This window comes from Rhinolophus ferrumequinum, chromosome 25 (assembly GCF_004115265.2).
Source record: "Rhinolophus ferrumequinum isolate MPI-CBG mRhiFer1 chromosome 25, mRhiFer1_v1.p, whole genome shotgun sequence".
Taxonomy (NCBI): domain Eukaryota; kingdom Metazoa; phylum Chordata; class Mammalia; order Chiroptera; family Rhinolophidae; genus Rhinolophus; species Rhinolophus ferrumequinum.
This window is the reverse complement of record NC_046308.1, coordinates 15,962,364-15,983,089: the sequence shown is the minus strand read 5'-3', so window position 1 is coordinate 15,983,089 and position 20,726 is coordinate 15,962,364. Positions and strand designations below refer to the sequence as shown.

Genomic DNA, 20,726 nt, shown 5'->3' with positions numbered 1-20,726 from the left:
TTTTACTAACCATTATATGCCTGTATCTATCGCATCGCCTGGCACACACATAGTAGGCACTACATAACTACTGAATGAATGAATGAGTGAAGAATTGAATGAATGAAATTGTTCACCATACCCAGCACTTAAGATTCAACCATCGGCAAAGTTCGCTCTCTCTCCCTCCCCGCTCCTGTCTGCTCTCCCTGCCTCTGTCCCTGGAGCCTTCAGGTAAAGGACAAATACCGTACGTCTCGGAGAGGAGATGCGGCGATGCCCAATGTCATTGCTGCTTTATTTGATTAGCTCTGACTCCGACATTTGGGACACGTGTGCCGGGAACCAAAGCAACTGTACCCTGACCTCTGGTCCACGCGCTCTCATCCTTATAACAATTTCCATGACAACAGCAACAGAAAGCCAAGGCTGTGGATTCCCTTTGATAGGAGCCGGATGCAGAGACGGGGAAGAAGGACTTTCAGAAGAATGAAGCTCTTTGATTCAGCTCAAGGCGCCTTCATTAAATACCACTATTTTCCAAGAACACACATTTTAACCCAGCAGAGGGAGATTTCTTATGAATACTAAGAAAAGGAAAAAAGAAAAAGAAACAAAACCACCAGGGTTCCTTTTTAAGAACATTCACCTGTGGGGAAGGAGCCGGCTTGGATGCTGTGGCTTGGGGAACATTTTGGTGGGAGACAGGCAGAGCCCACAGCCGCTGCTGAGGGGGCTGCATGAACTCCGGATGCCTGGCCCCTGGCTGAGAACATGGACGTCTCTGCCCACCTGAGGCGAATCAAGAGGCTCAGGGTCTACCACCCACCCGGTTGGCCAAACAGACAGGAAGAACAGAGTGAGCAACTGCCCTGGTTTGCCTGGGGCTGAGGGCTTGCTCGGGACATGGAACTAAAACCAGGGACAAGCCAGGATGGGTGGTCACCCTAGAAGAGGGTGACCTGATGAAGGAAACTGCTAAGAATTGTAGAATCATCAAAAGGAAGGGCCCTTGGGTGTCTTCTGTTTTAACAGCACTGCACATCTGGTGCGTTCCTACCCCAAACCCATAAACCTGGTCTAGTCATGAGAAAAACATCAGACACATCCAGCTGGGAGACCTTGCACAGGATACCTGGCCAGGACGCCTCAAAACTGGCAAGGTCATGAAAAACAAAGTAAGACTAAGAAACTGGTCCAGACCAGAGGAGACTGGGCAGGCAGAACAACTAAATGCTGTGTAGTGCCCTGGGTTGGATCCTGCAAAGGAAAATGACATTAATGGACAAACTGGTGAAATCAAGTCTGGAATTTAATTTTTCAAAAAAGGTTTTCTACTTTAGCTAATAATCTCTGAAACCCTTCATTTAACAGATGGGAAACTGGCACCAGAGAACGGAAGCAGTAAGAGCTCTGGATCTGGTTTCTAGAGCCTGGAGCTAGACTCTGCTGCCTCCCTCTGCCTTCCTGGGGTCCTGCGGACAGTCATGAGCTTCTCCAGAAGGAAAAGAGAAGAGCACTGGGTTTGGAGTCAGGGAATGAAGGTTGGAGGCCTGGCTCTGCTTTTAACTGGCTATGTGACCTTAAGCAAATCCTTTACCCTCTCTGTTCCCTGGTTTCCTCATTTATCAAAAGAGGTGGATGAGTCATTTGAATTTGACAGGAAGGCATTTTTATTCATTACTTATTATGTGAACTAGACTGGATGGGCATCATTAGATATGAATAAAACATAGCCCTGCCCTCAAAGAAGTGTGTACGTTTGTTCAGGAGCTAGTCCAAAAAGTACAGATTACCATCTGAGTTTCTGAGGCTATTCTGTGAAGATTAAAAAAACCCTGGTCACGTGGCATGGCTGAAGCCACATAATAGAAGGCCAGAGAAGGAGGCAGAAAGGACATTCTGAGAAGATGAGGTGGTAAAGGGAGCAGGAAATGCCTTCCCTCTCCCCACTCCTGGATTCAGCACCGATGGTTGGTCTGAGGGGGTGTGTGACTTAGGGGTAACACCAAATGCATGGGCACAACACCCCCCGGAGGGCTCGGAGCCTCCCAAACCCTGACTCCCTGCTACATCATTCTGCTCTGAAACCTGTCCCTTAGGGTAGTCTCCCACTACCCTAAGGGATCTGCCTCCCTGACACCTCTCAACAGCTGCCACCCTGGGCCACACTGTCTGCACCTGGCTCAGCTCCCGCCAGCACATTTCCTGACGTGCTGTCCCCGTCCCCGGCTCTGGCATCTCCTCTCCTCCCATCTGCCCTCCAACCTGCTGTTCTAGTCCTCCTCTGAGGCAGCCAGGGATGGTGAGGCCTGGCTCTGCCCCTTTCTAGCTGTGTGACTCTGGGTGGGTCACCTGACTTATGAAATGGAGACGACGATCCTCATCTCCCTCAGCTCTCCTGAGAATTCGGTGCAACATGCGACATGGCGGGAGGCTCCAGAAGGTGATGGACATCATTTCATGATCAATACCAGTCGCATCCCAGGCGGCTATCATTTGTTATTGTCGTTGTTAGAAATAGGCTTTGCATTATTAGCTCTATTACTATCAGTTTCATACCCAGCCCTCATGGTCAATGCACACATGCGCGCGCACGTACGAACGAAAGCCGGCACCTACGAACCGAGGACACCTTGCACTCAGCCATTCTGCCCCAGGGCCCTGAACTGCCCGAGCCCTCAAGACACATTCTGCCTCAGCCCTGAACAAGGGACCAGGACTCCTCAGTTATTTCTAAACTTTTCCAATCATCTACCACCTCCACGTGACCCACCAGCCCTGGTCACATTCCCCATCTCAGGTCGGCACCGCAGCCACGCACATCCCGGGAGGGAGAGCCATTCTTCCCCGGTTGGCTACAGCACCCTCCCCAGCCTGATTCTGAGGGAACTCCAAGACACCTACCTGGCTGTGCACTTTCTCCAGCTCCTCCTGGCTCACCGATGCTTTGCCATCCTCCATGGTCCCCAGAAGGAGCTGCACGTCTGACAGTAGCGCATGAGTCCGTCTGAGGTCCCTCCGAAGACGCTTCTCCACGTCAAAGTCCCGATGACCAATCTGGAAGCCAAAGGAAGGCCTCGTGAGCTAAGACGGCAAAGCAGTGGCCAGGGTCCTAGTTCTCTGGGACCTCCTTGGGTTCAAATCCCGCTTCTGCCACTCACTGTGTGACCTTGGGCAAGACCCTTCTCCTCCCTGAGCCTCAGTTTGCTCGTCTGCAGAATGGGAATGGCATCAAGCACACAGGGCTGCTGTGAAAATTAAATACACGCTTAGCCTAATGCCTGACTCATAGCAAAGGCACAACAAATATGAGCTGCTGTCATTACTGTTATCACAGCTGGTAAAGATCCAAAGTCATTCTGTCTCATCTTTTGCACCAAAGTCACCAGTATGGCCTCTCCTCACCTTGCAAGAGCCTACATGTCAGGTGAGGTCCTCTGCTTATAGAAGTCGGGACAGCAGTTACCCAAGGGGGACAGTGTCTGGATAGGGCAGGAGGGGGACTTCTGGGGGGTTATTAATGTTATTAATCTGGGTTCTGGCTTTATGAATTTATGAAAATTTGTTGAGCTGCATAGAGGGGCTATGGTGTGCTTCTCTGCATGTATATTACACATCAGTAAATAGTATTAAAAATAGCTGTAATGCTTTTGAAGGTCTAAATCCAGCTTTTCTGTCCCCAGAGATGCTCCCCTTTGCCAATTTAAGGACAGGCTGATGAGGTCATTTTTCTACAGAGGGACCTGACCCAGAGGTGAGCACTTTCCTTCCCCCAGAATTCTGAATTTGCAGGCTCTGCACTCTGAGCAAACACTTGTCAAGTGGCTCCTGAAGAAACTACATCCCAAACTTAGCACCAGGGGGTGACAACTGTCAGCAGCCAACCATACAGACTGAGAAAAACCAGGGGAGGCTCAACATGAAACCCCAACAGCCTGCTGTCTCCCCCTAGAAATGGAGCACTCACTCACACAACAGTGAATTAGCATCTCTGAAATAACCCCTCCTTTTCGGGGCACCATCCAAACACACTTTCAAAGGGGGGGAAATGGCACCAATGATCAGATGGGGAGTTTTAAAGAAAATGGGGCCCAGGTGCCTCACCCCTGGGACTCAGTCTCTTCACACCTGGATATCTGTGTCTCTGCACCAAGTGCAACCATTTTCTGGGATGCTCAGAATGCCCTGGGATATTCTAGAAAGAATGTGAGATTTAGAACGAGGTGCCCCAGGCTTTTAAACCCTAGCTCGCCACTTGCTGCTGGTGGGAACTGTGGCTGAGTCATGTCACCTCTCTGAACCTGAGTTGCCTTATCTATAAAAGAAGAGGTTAAACACACACGCGCGCGCGCACACACACACCTATCCTCCCTGTTGAGATAAAACAAAAATCAGACGTGATAATGCATCGGACATCACCTTGTACTCTGTCAAGCGCTATACAAATATAAAGGATTAGGTATGTTGTCTGATGACCTAGAATGTACTCGTTTAGATTTTGTATTATTATTTCTCTACCACCAGTTTTGAATTCTTTGAAAAATTAACAAAAATAGCCTCTTTGTTCTCAGAGGCTATATATATATATATATACACACACACACACACACACACACACACACATACAAGGGGTGCCAAAAAAGGTATACACATGACTTGTATTCATCTTTTGTTATTGGTATATATTGAGTATTACAATTTTAATACAGTTTTTTTTCCTCTCTTAAAATGTGTATACATGTTTTTGGCACCGTGTGTGTGTGTGTGTGTAATTTTTTTTTTTCATATTCTCACCTGCTGAACTGAGCTGAGGACTAAGCATTGTGCCAGGCCCTTTGTCACATGTCATTGCATTTAACTCCTGTAACAGCCTCTTAAAAACCGACCTTATAATTACTATTATTATTGCCCTGATAACAGTGGTAATAGCTTACATTTACAGAGGGCTAAGTGTCAGACACTCATCTAAACTCTATGGATATTAGCACATTTAGTCTTTATGACGAATCTATGAGGTGTGTAGTATTATGATTCCCATTTTACAGATGATGAAACTGAAGCTGATGGAGGTGAAGTAGTTTGCCCAAGACCACATGGCTAGCAATAAGTGGCAGAGTGAGGAGATGAACCAGCTTTTCTGACTGCAAAGAGGTAATTTTAGTAAAACACACAATGAGAGAGGTATGTTTTGTTCTCTACTTTTAAAAAAGGTATTATGAAGGCACAGAGGAGCGTCGTCCAGCTCAGGCTGGGATGGCACTGGGAAGAGTCTTAGATAAGTCGGACCTAACTAGGTGAGGTGATGGAATGGCACTACAGGTAGAAGGCACTGCAGGAGCAGAGAGGGTTGAGAAGCAGTCTTGTATATGAGACTTGTATATGTGACTCTGGGTGATTGACTGAGAGTAAAACATGGGGGAAAGGCAAGTCACAGAGTGAGAGAAGTTACCTGGGGCTAGCACATGTCTTGTGAGCTGCCTGGGGCTCTTATGTGCTGCCATGGAGGCGCAGCTGACAGAACTGATTTGGAGATGGTGAGTGATCTGCCCAAGGTCATGTGTGACTCTGCAGGCATTTGAGCCCAGACAGCTCGGCATTAGAATGCAAGTCTCTAATCACTGCACCATCGTGCCTAGTGGAACCTGAATCCCGATTTACTCACTCGAGTCCAGGTTCTTTGCCATGATTGCATTCAAGCAGCGTGCTTGGCATATTTCTTGTTTTGGTGTCTGTTCTTGTGCTACACACATCCTATGGGGCAATTTGGCATCAGGAACATTCCCTGATGTTGGCAGTGACCGTGCAGTAGGATGTCTCATCCTACCATCTTTACCACCAGAAAGACCCTGAAAATGCTGCCACCGTCTCCTTTTCAGAGGGATCATCGCAAACCAAATTGACAACAAAATCCCAGACCGAGTCCGCCTCCCCGTCATAATGAATTGCTACCAGAGAGGACGGGGAGAAAGACTCATTAGGTTAATGAGAAATAAATGTCACTGTGCAAGTTCACATTTCACAGCACACAGATTCAAATTTAGATAAAGCTGGTGAATAAGTAACCGATAAATCTAAATGATGCTTAGTGATGTTGTGGGGAAACTGTAGTCACACCTCCATTGTTTCACCATTAATCATAAAGGCAAATTGTTTGGGCAGTTGTTAAATGCCTGCAGTCAGAGCACTCTCCGAGCACTTTAAAGTGATGATTTGGGAAGGTTGTTAAGGATAATCAAGCTACTTTACAGATGGGGAAATGGAGGTTTGGAAACAGAATGGGTGTTGCTGAAGGGTGCACAGCAGATGAATGGCAGAGCTGGACTCACGTATAACATTATGAAAAACGATGGTCCACAAAAGATGGTTCTAGTTCACTGGATCTGAATCACTCCTAAGCAGCATGGTGTTAGATTTCTTTCTTTTTTAATTATAGGCTTTCAAATAATATAGACCTCATTTCAAATTCACCGAGGCCACTGACAAGCTATATGATCTTAGACAATTTGCTTTACCTTTTAAACTTTACTTCTTTCATTTATACGCAGGAGCTAATAATTCCTATCTCACAGCATTGTTGTGAAAATTAAATAAAGTATTTCAGGAAACAAATCACGATTAATACTTTTCTTAACATTTATAGGTGACTGCCAAAAGAATAGAAATGTAGTTTGTAGCTTTAGAATCAGCAACAGAGCAAAAGGGACCACAGAAAACATTATCAATGTATCCAAAGCAGGAAAGGGATAAAGTAAGAAGCAAAGAAAAGGGACAATGAACCAACAAATACTAAACACAAAAGAAGAGACTAGAAATAATTTCAAATATATCAGAATTATAATAAATGTAAATGAATTAAATTGTCCTATTAAAAGTTAGAGACTAAAATATTGGATTAAAGGAAACATACACACTCACACATTTGAAAATGTTGAAAATTAAAGGATAAAAAAGGTCTCACGAGCAAACTAACAAAAAAGAAATCAAGCAAAATGAAGTAAAGCAAAAATCATTAATGGAGAAAAGAAGGATATCATATAATAATCAAAAGAACAATCTAGACCCTGCCAAGAAAATGAAACAATAATAAACTTAGATGCACCTAAAAATATAACCTCAAAATACATAAAGAGAAAACTAAAACAGAATTATAAGCAAAACTTGACAAAACCACAATCATAGTAGAAATATAACAGGACTCTCCCAGAAACAGATCAAACAGACAAAACCAAAGTTAATAGAAAGTGATTTTTAATATATTTTAACTTTTTCTTTATGGTTTATGCTTTTGTATTTGAGTACACTATTTGAATTACAAAATTAACAAACTTGATCCATTTGTCGTATATTGAACCCTATGCCTCAAAAATAACTAGATTCTTTTCCAGTTGATAATTTATGAAACTTGGTCATGAACTGAGGCAGCAAAGAGGTCTCAATAATTTCAAAGAAAAAATGTTATGCATTCTATCATGTTATGTGTCCAAAGTGACACTAAATTAAAAATCAACAATAAAAAGTTACTCCAAATAATTCCAAATATTAATAGCTTTAACACTCATTTCTCAATAACTTACAGGTTAAAGGAAGAAATCACAAAGGATATGACAATATGTTTAGAATGTAAAACATAAAATGAAAAACATTTCAAATAGAATAAGCAATATTGAAAATGAGCTACAATTTTCCACATGAAACCTCAAGGAAGAGAACAACATCTGAATTTATGTTCAATTATGTTCAATTATGATTACAGAACTTCATACTAGTAATCAAATGTTTACCCTACTTCCTAAAAGAAACTAGGCCCAAATAGGTTTACAGGCAAATTGTATTAAACCTTCAAAAACTAAATAATTCAAATTTTATAAAAATTATTTCAGACATAGTTGTAAGCTCATTTTATGAGGTTAGTACAACACTAGACAAAAACAATATAAGACAATAAAATTACAAACCAATATTATTTATGAGCCTGGTTTCAAAACTCCTGAATAAAATGTTAGCAATTCAAAAGAGCAGTGAATTAAAAATCATGTGACTCAGTAAGATTTATCTGGGAAATCTAAAAGGACACATTGTAATATCTAAAATAGAATGTATTACATTAATAGATAAGTGAGACAAGTCATAGGATTATTAACAATTGCACAAAAAGCATCTGCTGATATTCAACAACCAGACTTTTTTTTTCAAATATTAGAAAATTACAAATAGAAGATGGATTTCATCTGATTAGATTTACTTATAAAATACACACTGCAAATGTCATGTAAGTGATGAAACTGTAGAAGCATCTCTATACAGGTTAGGAAAAAGAAAAGGATGCCCACTATCTTCTCTACCATTCACTCTTATACTAGAGGTGCATGCCAATGAAATAAGGTAAGAAAAAGAAATAAGAGGTCTAAAAAGTGGAAAGGAAGAGGCAAAGTTATTCTTCTTTCCAAATGACAAGGCTGTCTAGGCAGAAAATCCAAAGTAATCTACAGACAAAATATGAAGAATAATGGTTGCTGGATACAAGATCAACACAATAAAAGGCAGTATTCCCATGTGGCACAATAACTAATTGAAACATAGAATACAGAAAAATCTTCTTTTCATAATAGTCACAGAAACTACAAGTTTCCAAGAAATAAATCTAACAAAAACATTCAAGATTTATAGGAAAGAAATAATGACATATATAATAAAAATATTTTATTATAATTATAAAAATATTATTTTATAATAAAATAATAAAACATTATGAAAGCCATAAATATATGGAGATATATGGCACACATATGAATGCAATGATTCAATGTAAAAAATACGTCAATTGTTCTCAACTCACTTCCAACTAATGCATTTGAAAATCACATCAGGCTTTGTTATGGAATCTTCATAAGAAGATTAAAGAACTCTAGAACAGATAAGACAATTTTAAAGACGGGCAAGGTAAGCTGTCCTACAAGTTGTCAAAACTCAGCATTTAGACCATATTGTGCAGGAATAGGCAAATAACCCAGTTTAACAGAATGCGTAGCCCATAAACACACTCCTTCACACATGGAAACTGTAGAAAAAATTATTCATGAACTAAAACAAAGGTTATATATAAGGAAAAAAATAGATTCCTACATCAGACTACATACCAAAATAAACTCTAGGTGGACTAAAGACCTTAAACATGTTCAAAACCTTAGCACTTTAAAAACATGTAGTGAAATATCCTTATGAACTCAGGGAAAGATACCTTACGTTATAAAAGCACAAACCATAAAAAGTAACTGATGAAATGACTATTTTAAAAAGCCACTTTCTATTAAGTGAAGGGTATCATGAAGTGAAATGATTTTCCATAGAGAAGGAGATATTTGCAACATACATAACCCGAAACGACTCTAACATCTTACATAAGGATCATGAATGACCAATAGACAAAAAGGAGACGAGGAAAGACTGAACAGGCGATTCCCATCAGAGAAAACCGTAATAAATGCGAAGAACGTACAGCGTCGCTAGTAATATGGGACAAGGGGAGACGCAGTACAATTTAACACTCGGTGACTTGCTACACATTTTTTAAATGTCTGGCAGTGCCACGTGTTAGTAAAGATGTGGGGAAGCAAAACAGACAAGCAAATCTGCAACTGACAGTGTCAACTGTCACCGTCACTTTGGGGGAGCAATTTGGGCAATATCTAACAATTCCAAAATGATAACGTTCGTAGGAAACAGTGATTCCTCTTCCAGCTGCAAGGCCTGGAGAAGCTGGCGCATGTGCTCAGGAGACAGATGTAGGACTATGCATTGCTGGTGTGTGTCTTAGAGTGGAAACAATGAAATGTGCACCAGTGGAAGATGGAATTTAAAAAAATGAATAATGTGTAGTAGTTAAAATGAAGGAATTAGAGCTACATGTACGTGTTATCATGGCCTAGTATCACAAACATAGTTCAGAGGGGGATAAAGTACAGAATCGTATGTACTGTACATGGTTCAAGTTTAAACACACATGCAGAGGAATTCACACTCCAACCTCCGGATAGTGGTTTCCCCTGGGAGGGAGGGAAGTAGACGGGAGGGAGGAGAAGAGGATTACAACTGGGAACCACCAATTGTTTCTGAAATGTTTTGTATCCTTAAAAATATCGGAATCAAACATGGGCAAAATATTCAGGTACGTGAACCCTGGGTGCTTGGTGCACAAACATCCATTAGATTCCTCGTTCTACTTTTCCTGGCTTTAGCAAACATCTTAATAATTGAAAATATTTCAAATGATCAAATACGATACTCCATTGAAAGACTCCAGCGTGGTGACTAACACAAAAGCAGCATTGTATTTCTTTAAAGTTACCTGCCGTTTGCACGTCCAGTTTCTTTGATTTTAGCAATATTTATAAAAAGCTTCCTTCACAGAGTTACCTGCTTTGTTTTCTCGAATGGACTACGCTGAATAGAATTCGACCTTCTCCCCCTGATTCCCAACTATCATTCGCGAATCAGCTCTTGGGCTGTTCTCTCTTGCACTGATGCTAAAAGGGAAAGAGTCACCTCAGGGGCTCTGCACTCAATATCCCCAGTTGACTCAGCTGAAAAACTGCAAAACCCAGAGAAGGAAGATCGCATACCTTTCCTGTTGATTCTCTCCAGTTCCAACTAACTTAACCCATTTTTTTTTTCCAAATAAACAATGAGCACCTTTGTCTGAGTTCTGACTGCTAGAGATGACCATTTGAAGCGGGCCCCACATTTCTTTGTGAATAAACAAATGACTCTGGGGGAAGGCTATTGACGGCAAGATCATTATGAATTAAAGACAATGAGTGCACGGTAAGCAATACATTAAAATACACTCCCTGTGATTGTTAAAAGAAATCGTAGAAGCCACCGGCATTCCTCTCCAAAGTTGGGGTCCCGTGTCACAGCAGCACAGGCAGGGGACCGAACATTTGGGGGATGGACAAGCGATTTCTCCTAGCTCTGAAATCAGGAGCTGGCTCTGGGCTCTGCTGGCTGTTTTATTTACAGCGGGGCTTCTCTCTAAAGGGGGAGGTAGATTTTGTCCTCCAGGGACATCTAGCACTATCCGTGGGCGTTTCTGGTTGTCACAACTAGGGGGTGTGCTACTGGCATCTAGTGGGTGGAGGAGGCCAGGGGTGCTGCTCAATGTCCCACCATGCACGGGACAGCCCCCCAGGAAAGAATGATGCAGCTGGAAAGGTCCCCAGTGCTGTGGATGAGGACGCTGGTATTCCGTGATGGCAACTACCGCGTTAAGCTGGTTCTCCAGAAGCTCAGGCAGTTCACTAGCCCACCCAAAGCCGTGTAGACAGAAGTGGCCCAGTTCGGGTTTAAAGCCCCATTTGCCTGACTCTGAGCCTGGCTGCCTCTAGCAAAACTCTTGTTCTCACACGAGACCAGCTGTGAGCGCAATGGCCATTCACAGGCACCCCGTTCAGGTCGGGCTGCCTGCACTCTCACGCCAACAGCTGCTGAAGGCAAGGTGACCCATCTGTCACTCTGGCTGGGCCCACTCTCTTTATCCTCATGGGTTCTTCCAAGAACCCTGCTGCGTGTGAACCCCAGAAGGTCCCCTTTGAAGAGCCAGTGATATGGATGGGGACAGAATTGGTGGAGAAGAGGGCAAAGCAGGTGGAGGCCAGCTGAAAGGTGGATGCCATGCGTCTAGCGGGCCTCCCCATGAATCCTTCTCTCTAACAGGGCCCGAGGCAGGGAACATGTCCTCCCAAATGTCTGCTCGTGTCCTCCCCTTACCTGGTCACAGAGGGTTCCGATTAAGCCTTCCAAATCCTGCTTCTCATGGAGGACCATCTGTTTCTCCTCATATTCTTGCTCCAGCTGCATTTCCAGCTGGCGGAGCTGTGGGCACAAAGGGTGGATGCATGCATAGGATAGGTGAGTTCCATCTGGACAAATCCCACAAGGCAGGGACCCTCCCGAGGAAGAGGGACTGTGAAGCTCAAGGCCCCTCTCCCAGTCCCACTGCCCTGGAACTTAGAAGCAAATGTCTCTGTCGGAGAACTCAGGAGCCTAAAAGCTTAGGAACCGGACAAGTACGGGGAGAGCTGGCCAGTGTTGAGGAGCCCCCTGCCATTCACTCTGAAGCTCCGCCTCCAGTTTCCTACCCATTTCCAAACGGATGTCTCCCTCCTATGTGATGACCTAACTTGAATATTTACAAGTCTTGGCACTCTGACTTTTTAAGGTTTTGCACAACATTATATCCAATATATTAAAATGCGTCCACCTCCTTGATTAAATATATAAATATACTATGATCCAGTAAAAAACCAAGTCGCCTTGGAGATGATTTGGTGTGATGGACTGCATGTGTGTGTCCTTCCAAAATGCATCTGTTGAAATCCTACCCCCAGTGCAATGGTATTGGGAGGTGAAGACTTTGGGCAGTAATTAGGGTTAGGTGACATCATGAGGGAGGGGCCCCCGTGATGGGACGAGCGCCCTTATCAGAAGCGACACCAGAGAGCTTCCTTCCTCTCTCTCTCTCTCTCTCCACGTAAAACAAGGAGGCAGTTGTCTACAAGCCAGAAAGAGGGCCCTCACCAGACACCACATCTGCCGGCACTTCATCTTGGACTTCCAGCCTCCAGAACTGTGAGGAATAAATGTTTGTTGTTTAAGTCACCTGGTCTGTGGTATTGTTATAGCAGCCCTAACTGGCTAAGAGATTTGACTACGCGGAACCCATTGACTTTACAGTTAGTGCTGATTTCTCAGCCATCACCCAGCAAGGGCAGGCATTCCCTGCTAGAGTGAATATCCCACCTGCTTTGCACACCCTCTTCCCCACCAGCCTCTCTCAGGTGTGTTATTTTACTGCTTTATCCTCCTTAACCTCGTGCCTTTGATGACCCTATTTCACAGGTGGGCAAACTGAGTCGGAGAGAGTTTCCCAAGTGCATACCCTTATGTCAATCGTTGCTAAGAGCAGTTCGTTGTTGGTCTCCTGGCCCTACACAGCCAGCCCACACAGCCGGCCATCAGCATTCCTGCCCTGGTTGCTAACAATTGATTTCCTGCCATGGTGAGAGACAGACTGAGCAGAGCAGTCACCAGATATGAAGTCAATGTGAGCGTCTGTCATAAGGAGAGAAACACCTTTCTCTGACCTCTCTCTCTCCCTTTATAAATCTGTCCCCGGGAAAGTCTCAGGAAGGCCTGAGTCACAGCCCCAGCTCACTGGGGCTCTGGCTCAGGGCACTCATCATGCTTTGCAGCACTCTTGAAATGCACCAGAAACAGTACAACCTTTGCTGGAGGCCACACGGTCAGAGACTGAGGACTTTTGTCTCCTGACCCATGGAAGAGAAAAAATAGGGATTGATGGTCACTTAGGTAGCAAGAAAGCTCATTTCAGAACTTTTAAGAGAGCTATAAGGCACTCAGCTCACATCTGCTTTCAGAATGAACCCTGGAACCGCTCAAATTTTGAAAAGTATACAAAGTAATAAAAACTATGTATCAAGCAAGGCAAAGTTTTCTGGAGTGTATTCAGTAGAATATTTCCACGTGCTGTTGTCCTGTTCACAGGTATGATGTGGGAGGGGACGGAAATCTATGCTAGAAGAAGTGCGAGTACCACTGAGTTGACAAGTTCTTCAGAGCAGGACTTATCAGAGCCTTTGGTAAGTCTTTGTGCAGGAAGCACTATGGGATGCAGCATCGCCCAAGGTTGATTCTATCAAGTGCTTCCTAAATGCCCTTTCGTAGTTCAAATATTTTGCGGAGGGAAAGCTTGTATCTTGATTAAGAGACCGGGCTTTGGTGTCAGACAGACCTAAGTTCACGTCCTAGCTCAGGTACTCCCCAGATGGGTAACCTTGGGCAAGTCACTTCACCTGTAGAACCAGGACAATCAATCCTTACAGAGTTCTTGTGAGGATTAAGTAAGTTGATAAACATTAAGAACCCAGCTTGGTGCAGGGCGCCCGGTGGGTATTCAAAGAATGCCGTTCATGTCTCCCAAATATGCAGTAATGGGAAATAAGTAGAAACTGGCCCTTTCATGATAACTCCCAGCACTTTACAGTTTACAAGGTATTTCCCATTCTTTTATCTCATCCTCACAAGAGCATAGGGAAGGCAGAACATGTTTGATCATTGCTCTCACTTCATAGAGGAGAAACCAGAGTCTTGGGGAAGTTACAAGACTTACTCAAGGGCACACCATTCTGGATGAGCCCAAATCATTGACTTTTTCTTTCCAACCCTGGGGAATTGTAGGGGGAACATGCTGGGCCCCTCAGATGAGCCACAGGAACCTGAAGAGCAGGACAGATAGCAGATGCAGTAGCATCAACCACGGGGGGTAGAGAATGGGCTCACTTCTTAAACACTCCTCTGGAGTGATGGCAGGGTGTCAAGGCAATCTGATAGGTCCCAGCGGGGTCCTGACAGTCACCAGTGCCCCCTCTAGCCCTGCCCAGGATGATGCTCCACTGTGCGCTTTGCAGGGTACCAAGATCATGTACCCTCCTTCTCTTCAATGGATTGATCCTGCCTAAGGGCAAGTCGGCCGCCAGGCTGGTTCCCTGGCTCCTCCGGGAGGGCCGGCCGCCTAGAAATCCACACACACCACATTACTCATCAACCTCCAACAAACAAGGATTCCATCACAAAACTCTGTGCAATGTTTCCTTATCTGTGATCTCCTTGAATCTTCACTGTCACCCTGCAGAGTAGCCATTATTAACCCACCTGATAAATGAGAAAAGGGAGACTTTTTAGCAAGGTTATGTGATGTCTCTCAAGTCCCACATTTGGTCGTGGATGGAGTTGGGACTTACTCCCGGCCTCTGAGACTCCACATGCAATAGTAATATTGCTTTTCTTTTCAAGAACTGGCTCTCTGTGACCAGAGCTGGTGAGAGAGCAGGGAGCCCAGGAATGGGATGGATTTGAGTTGAACTTGAGGGTTTTAAAATCACTTTCCTAAGATCACACAGTTGTTACAGGGAAAGCGCAAAGATTCAAATCATGAGTCAATGAATTCCAACACCCCGGCTCTCAACACCTCTCAAGAGTCTAGAGGTTTCTGCAGAGAGACTGTTTAGGGAGCTAATAAGAGGAGTCAACTCTGGGAAGTGCTACCCAGCGCCTTCTTGGAGAGTCACCATGCACACAGGCTGTGACAGACCCCGAGAAGCCCTAGAATGACCAAACCTGTTAAATGAGGCTTCACCCAAAGCTTTCCAGTAATGCCGTTTGAAGGATTCATTTTGCATTCATATTGGTCCATGTATCTATAAGGATATTTAGCCCAGCATTGGTTATAACAGAAAATCAGAAACAGCCTAAGTACCCACAGACTTGGTGAATAAATCAGAACCCCTGCCTAAGATGAACTACTTTCACGCCATAAAACGCGTAGGTTAGATCTGTATCTACTGACGTGGAAGGAGGCCCAGGACAAACTGCCACGTGAACAGCAGACTTCAAAACAGCCTGACCCCCATGCAGGGAAAATGCTAGCTCTACAAATATGTGTGTGTGTGTGTGTGTGTGTGTATCGAGTGAAAAAGAGATAAAATAAAATTTAAAAATAGTAATAATGATGGTTTCTAGGTGGTCAGAGTTCAAGGGTCTGTTGCTTTCTTATACACTGTTTGAAACATCTGCAGAGAGCTTGGATAAACTGTAAGAAATTATTTGAGTTGCCAGGGAAATAGCCAGAAGGGACTGGTCCCCTTCTTGGGACACCTAAGTCCTTACCCAGGGCATCAGTCATATGGCATTATTGGCTCTTGGCAGAAATCTTGGGGTGATTAACAGTTCCAGAGGCTTCTGGAAGTTTCTCGATCGTATTTATGACAGGGACTTCTGCTCCAGCACTCTTGGAAGCACTTAGGGAGCTGAGGTCTCAGGTGGTTGCAGAAAGAGCCTGTTTCCAGTCCCTTGGGAGAGGACCCAGGAGTGGGCCTGCTAGGGCCCAAGGGCACAGCTGTTGTCACTGCTCACATACCCGCTTCTGGCAGGACTGGCGGATGTCCTCCAACTCCTCCTCCTGGTCCTCGCGGTCCTTCTGATGCATCTGCTTCATCCGCACGATCTCTAGCTCAAACCGCTGGCGGAGCTGGGGAGCAGCAAGTACAGCACGTGAGGGGGGCCTCACCCACTCCCCTGGCCCTCCATGTCATCCTTGACATTCCAACTGCATTTTTCACCCCCCGCCCCAGGTGCCTGGAAGGTCAGACGCAGTCGATAAGCAGCCCAAATGCTGCACTGCTTCTTCCTGTGGTCATAACAGACATCACTAATCAATCACAGTCTTTTCCACTGAGTTTAGATGTAGCCTCAGAATCCTTCTCAACACTCTTAATGAAACAAATTTGTCATGCCTGGAGCAGGCCCTCAGTGAGGGTTTTTTGGATGGGTGGATAGGTGAGTGGATGGATCGCAGGATAAAAATTTATTTGTGACGATATGCAAACCTGGAGAAGGAGATAATGGGCCCAAAATGTTTCCTTGGACAATTCACTTTGCCTCTGATCAGTCCCCTTTCTCTGTAGCAAACAACGATCTTAGAATTCTTAGAATTCTATAAGAATTAAATGAAATGATCCATGTACAGCACTTAGCACAGTGCCTGGCATATAAATATTACTTTTCTCTTTCCCCATAGTTTTGAAGACAGAAAGGACAATCTCCTCCCTGCCTGGTAGCCTGACGTGCTAAGAGCTGTGTTTCCCTGAAGGAGTCTTCTCTTAAATGAGACCCTCCCAAACTTGCTCAGCACAGGCAGAGAGCTGTGCATGACGTTTACACTGGGTGATGTCGTATGACAGTTTCTGAAACTGGAGGCAGAAGTCCTGGGTTCCAGTTCTAGTTCAAGATTCCGCTTTCTTGATGTGCGTAATTGAGAGACTGACCCACGCTCTTACTCCTCAAATTCTGTGGCACCTTAGAATTTCCTGATATATTTTTTAAATTTAGATTTCAGAGCTTGCCCTAGACCTATGGAATCAGAATTTTCGGGTCTAGGGCCCAAGAATCTCTACTTTTCAGCTTTCATTTATCTATAATACTCTGCAATGCTACTGGTCCACGGAGAAGCACTGGGAACTCATACTGGGGTTACATTGCAGAAACTCTAACTTGCTGACTGTTCACCCACCTGCCCCCGCATTTCTCACCAAACTTCCAGATGGTTACAATGACTGTCCCTAACATGGAAATTCAGCTGAGAAAAAACAACCTTCGTCTTTCAAAATGCGGTTACTATTCTCTGCTATGTAGGACTGGGTTGAAGGGGGAAAAGCATAGTGTACATAGGAGTCCCTATTATGGTCCCTGGCATAAAGTATGCTCATTTTAAATGTCACCTTCCTTCCTTGCCTCCTCTAAAATGACAGAGGTTATGGGAAGATAATCCAAAATGAGGAGCTTACGCAAGTAAATATAATATTTCTTTTTCATTTTTTCCTAGCCTCTCGGCCACTCCTGACATCTGCAATACCATTTATGTCAAGCTTATATGTGTACACATAACATCCCCTCGAAAAAGTGCTATATTGTAATCAATAAATATCTCCGGGATATCTACAAGGGCACAATGCAGTAGGACGTTATGGGGGAAGCTAACGATGAATGAAAGTGTTGAGTCAGCCTCTCCTCCCGTGTAAGGGGAGGATGGACAATTTAGAAGCTGCAGTAACTTTCAGGTCCCTGAGGTGGTGAGCCTGTGCCCCGTTCCTGCATCCCCATGATTTCTGCCTTTGAGCACTGAGTGGTCCCCTGGTGGTCTCGTAAAGGGTTAGCACAATTTTCCAAAGCGCTTGCTTTTTTCTTGACTCTGGGTTGCTAGATGATTCCATGCCCCCTCATGTCCTACACGGATATTTCCCCTCCTTCGTGAACTTTTCCAGATTCTTAGGTGGGTTTGGGAGGACACTAGGGGATTGACAAGGCTCAGATTTCACCGTACAGATGAGGAGACTGAAGCCTGGAGAAAACGGGGTTTGCCGAAGGTCATACAGACAGCGAGCTGCCTTGTGGACCTCATCTACAGGAAACGTAACACAGCTCCTTAAATGCCACGTGCCTTTCTTGCCTCTAGGCTTTTGCACAGACAGTTCCTCCTGCCGGGAATTCTCTTGATCAGCCAACTCGGACTCATCCGTCAGCTTTGGTAAATGTTACTTCCTCCAGGAATTCCCTATTTCCCCGGCCAGGCTCCCAAGACCAGATCTGCAAGTTACACTTTACACTTTCCCACAACACTCAGCGTGACTATGAACGTCAGGAGACTACGCGTGGCTTGTTTGCAGCTGCCTCCATCACATCTGCACGGTGCATGACACAAAGTAGGTGCTTAATAAAAACGGGTTGACTGAGGGAGGAAAGGAGCTGTTTTCTGAACTGCTCCAGACTCTGTCCCTCCCTGTCCACCACACCTGGGTCTCAATACTCAGCAGGCTCCATCCTGATGGACTGGGAGGTAAACGAGAAGCAAGGGTGGGTACCACAGCCTTCCCCCCATACTCCACCCCCAACCTCCAACCCCACTCCTTCACCCTGCTACCTTCCCACCTCCCACTTCATCAGAGCTGCTCAGAGTTCCCCGCTTTACATAGTTACACTGCCTGGTCCAATTTTCCCAACCTTAAAACCTCTCCAAAATAATTGCCCCATATGAAATCCCACACGAGAAATTTCTTTAGATCTAAGCATCAGGAAAAGCCTTGCTTCCCCTTGAAAAACTGGTTTGTTTTTCTCTTGGAGATAATAAAAAGCATGCAACTCACATTTCCTTTTTCTCTCTGGCCACTAGGAATTTTAGAGCTAAAACAATTAAGTGTGTAAGATCACATGTTTTGCATATCTGCATATTAATTCACTGCCCCCCCCTTAGCATCTATTTTAATTTGTGTCTTTTTGGTTAGGATTGTTTTATTTATAATTTTTGTATTTGGTTATGCATACATCTTATAAGCTGCTTCGAATTCTTTATGGAACAAGGTGGGCGTATAAAAAAACAAGCAGACGAATAAAATATTAATTTGATAGTTCACTGAGGGTGTCGGTATGAGAGTATTTGATATGCCTGTCTTACTCCCCTTAGCTATTTTGCATTTCCCAAAGACTAGCACGCCAATCTTCCTTGAGAGTGTATGCAATGCTGTGCACATAGTAGGTTGTCAGGCACCGTGGAATCACATGGCCCAGGCTCCAAATCCCATCCCTGCCACTTTCTCCACACCTCTGGTTCTCAGCTTCCACATCTGTAAAGTGGAGATAATACTAATAATATCTCACCATCTAGATTCTTGTGGAGAGTCATGAGGTGGTACACGGGGAGAGGTTGGAGCTGAGTCTGGTACACAGACAGTGCTCAATAAATGTCAGATATTGGGTCAGCGGTTATTAATTGAGCAGCAATTATGTACCTGGCCTCATTCTAGGTTCTGGAGAGGCCCTATAAGAAAGATCAACAACAAAAAACCCTGCCTTCCTGAAACTTATATCCTGATGGGGGAGAGAAGCATTGAGCAACATTTGTGTTAAATACTAGAGAATGGGATGGCAGGTACTGTGAAGAAGAACAAACCAGCTAAGGAGATGGAAAGTGAATGTGGCTTGGAGGAGGGGCTATTTTCAAGAAGGTTATCAGGGCAAGCTTCTTGGAGGAGGTGACACTGAAGCTTGCAGGACGGTAGGATTGGGCTAGAACATGAAAGGCCTGAATGTCAGACCCAGGGATTCAGAGGTTCTTGGGGGTAATAGGGAGCCACAGCAGGATGAGGAGCAGCTGAGTGAGTGCCCATCACACATTTTAATAACATCCCTTTGCATTGGTGCCAGCATGGGTCAGGGCATTGCCCCCAGACAAGGCTCTCCTACCTGCTCCAGCTGCTTGATGGTGTTTTCCTGCTGGTTCTGGATTTTCTGTTGCTCCAGGGCACTGGATTCCAGTTTCCAGAGCTTCTCCTTCAAGCCAGGGACACAATTTTCCCCCAGAGAAGGCGCCTCCAGCAGCTCCCGCTTCTGGGCCTGCAGCATCTCCACCTCCTGCTGCAGCTGCGAGGTCTCCTGCTCCTTTTGCTACAGAGACAAAGAAGGCAGAGCTCTGGAGTCACATGACACAACCCCCCTCCAGGGTCACCTCCATGACCTACTGGCTTGGTGCTTTCCACTTTGCAGTGCATGCTAGCTCCACCTCCTCCGGGCAGACCCTCACAGTGTCCCCTGTGGGACACCAGAGGCTGCTCTCTGGAACAGCACAGACAGGCAGGGGTGGGAGGGCACCGCCACTGACCCTAGAGTTAGACCTCAAAGCACATAAACGGAGTGCTTGCCCCATGTGTAAGATAGCTGTGCACCCGCTAAGGCTGGGATTGAGATGGAGCAGGGAGGACGGTGTCCAGAAATGACTCCTCCAGGTGACAATGTCACCTCCAGGAGCAAAGAGCTTTGGGCTAGCTCATAAAGGAGCTGCACGCCAGGCTAAGAGGTTTAGAAATTCTCCCAGGGGTAATAGGGAGCCACAGCAGGGGGAGGAGCAGCCAACTGAGGTGCCTGTGTCCTATTTTAATAAAACCCCTCTGCACTGGAACCTACATGGAACAGGGCACTGTCCCTGGATTGGGCTACAGCTAACTCTATACCAAGCCTCTCACAGCCCCCAGGTGGGCACCTTGGCATTCGTGCAGGGGACCGGAACAATTTCAATACATCAAGCTAGGGAGGTGTGATCATCCAGCTGCCATCCGCTG

The 20,726-nt window shown here is 45.0% G+C and overlaps 1 protein-coding gene across 1 annotated transcript in view; it reads right to left on the bottom strand.

The window, feature by feature from the left end:
• Positions 1-20,726, bottom strand: part of MYO18B (myosin XVIIIB) — a 244,040-nt gene that overhangs the window by 98,473 nt on the left and 124,841 nt on the right. The window contains exons 31-34 of the mRNA XM_033098254.1: positions 19,855-20,055; positions 15,977-16,087; positions 11,749-11,853; positions 2,887-3,039 (exon numbers count right to left, since the gene is read on the bottom strand). Of these exons, the coding sequence (XP_032954145.1) occupies positions 2,887-3,039; positions 11,749-11,853; positions 15,977-16,087; positions 19,855-20,055 (570 nt within the window). The remainder of the gene's footprint in view (positions 1-2,886; positions 3,040-11,748; positions 11,854-15,976; positions 16,088-19,854; positions 20,056-20,726) is intronic.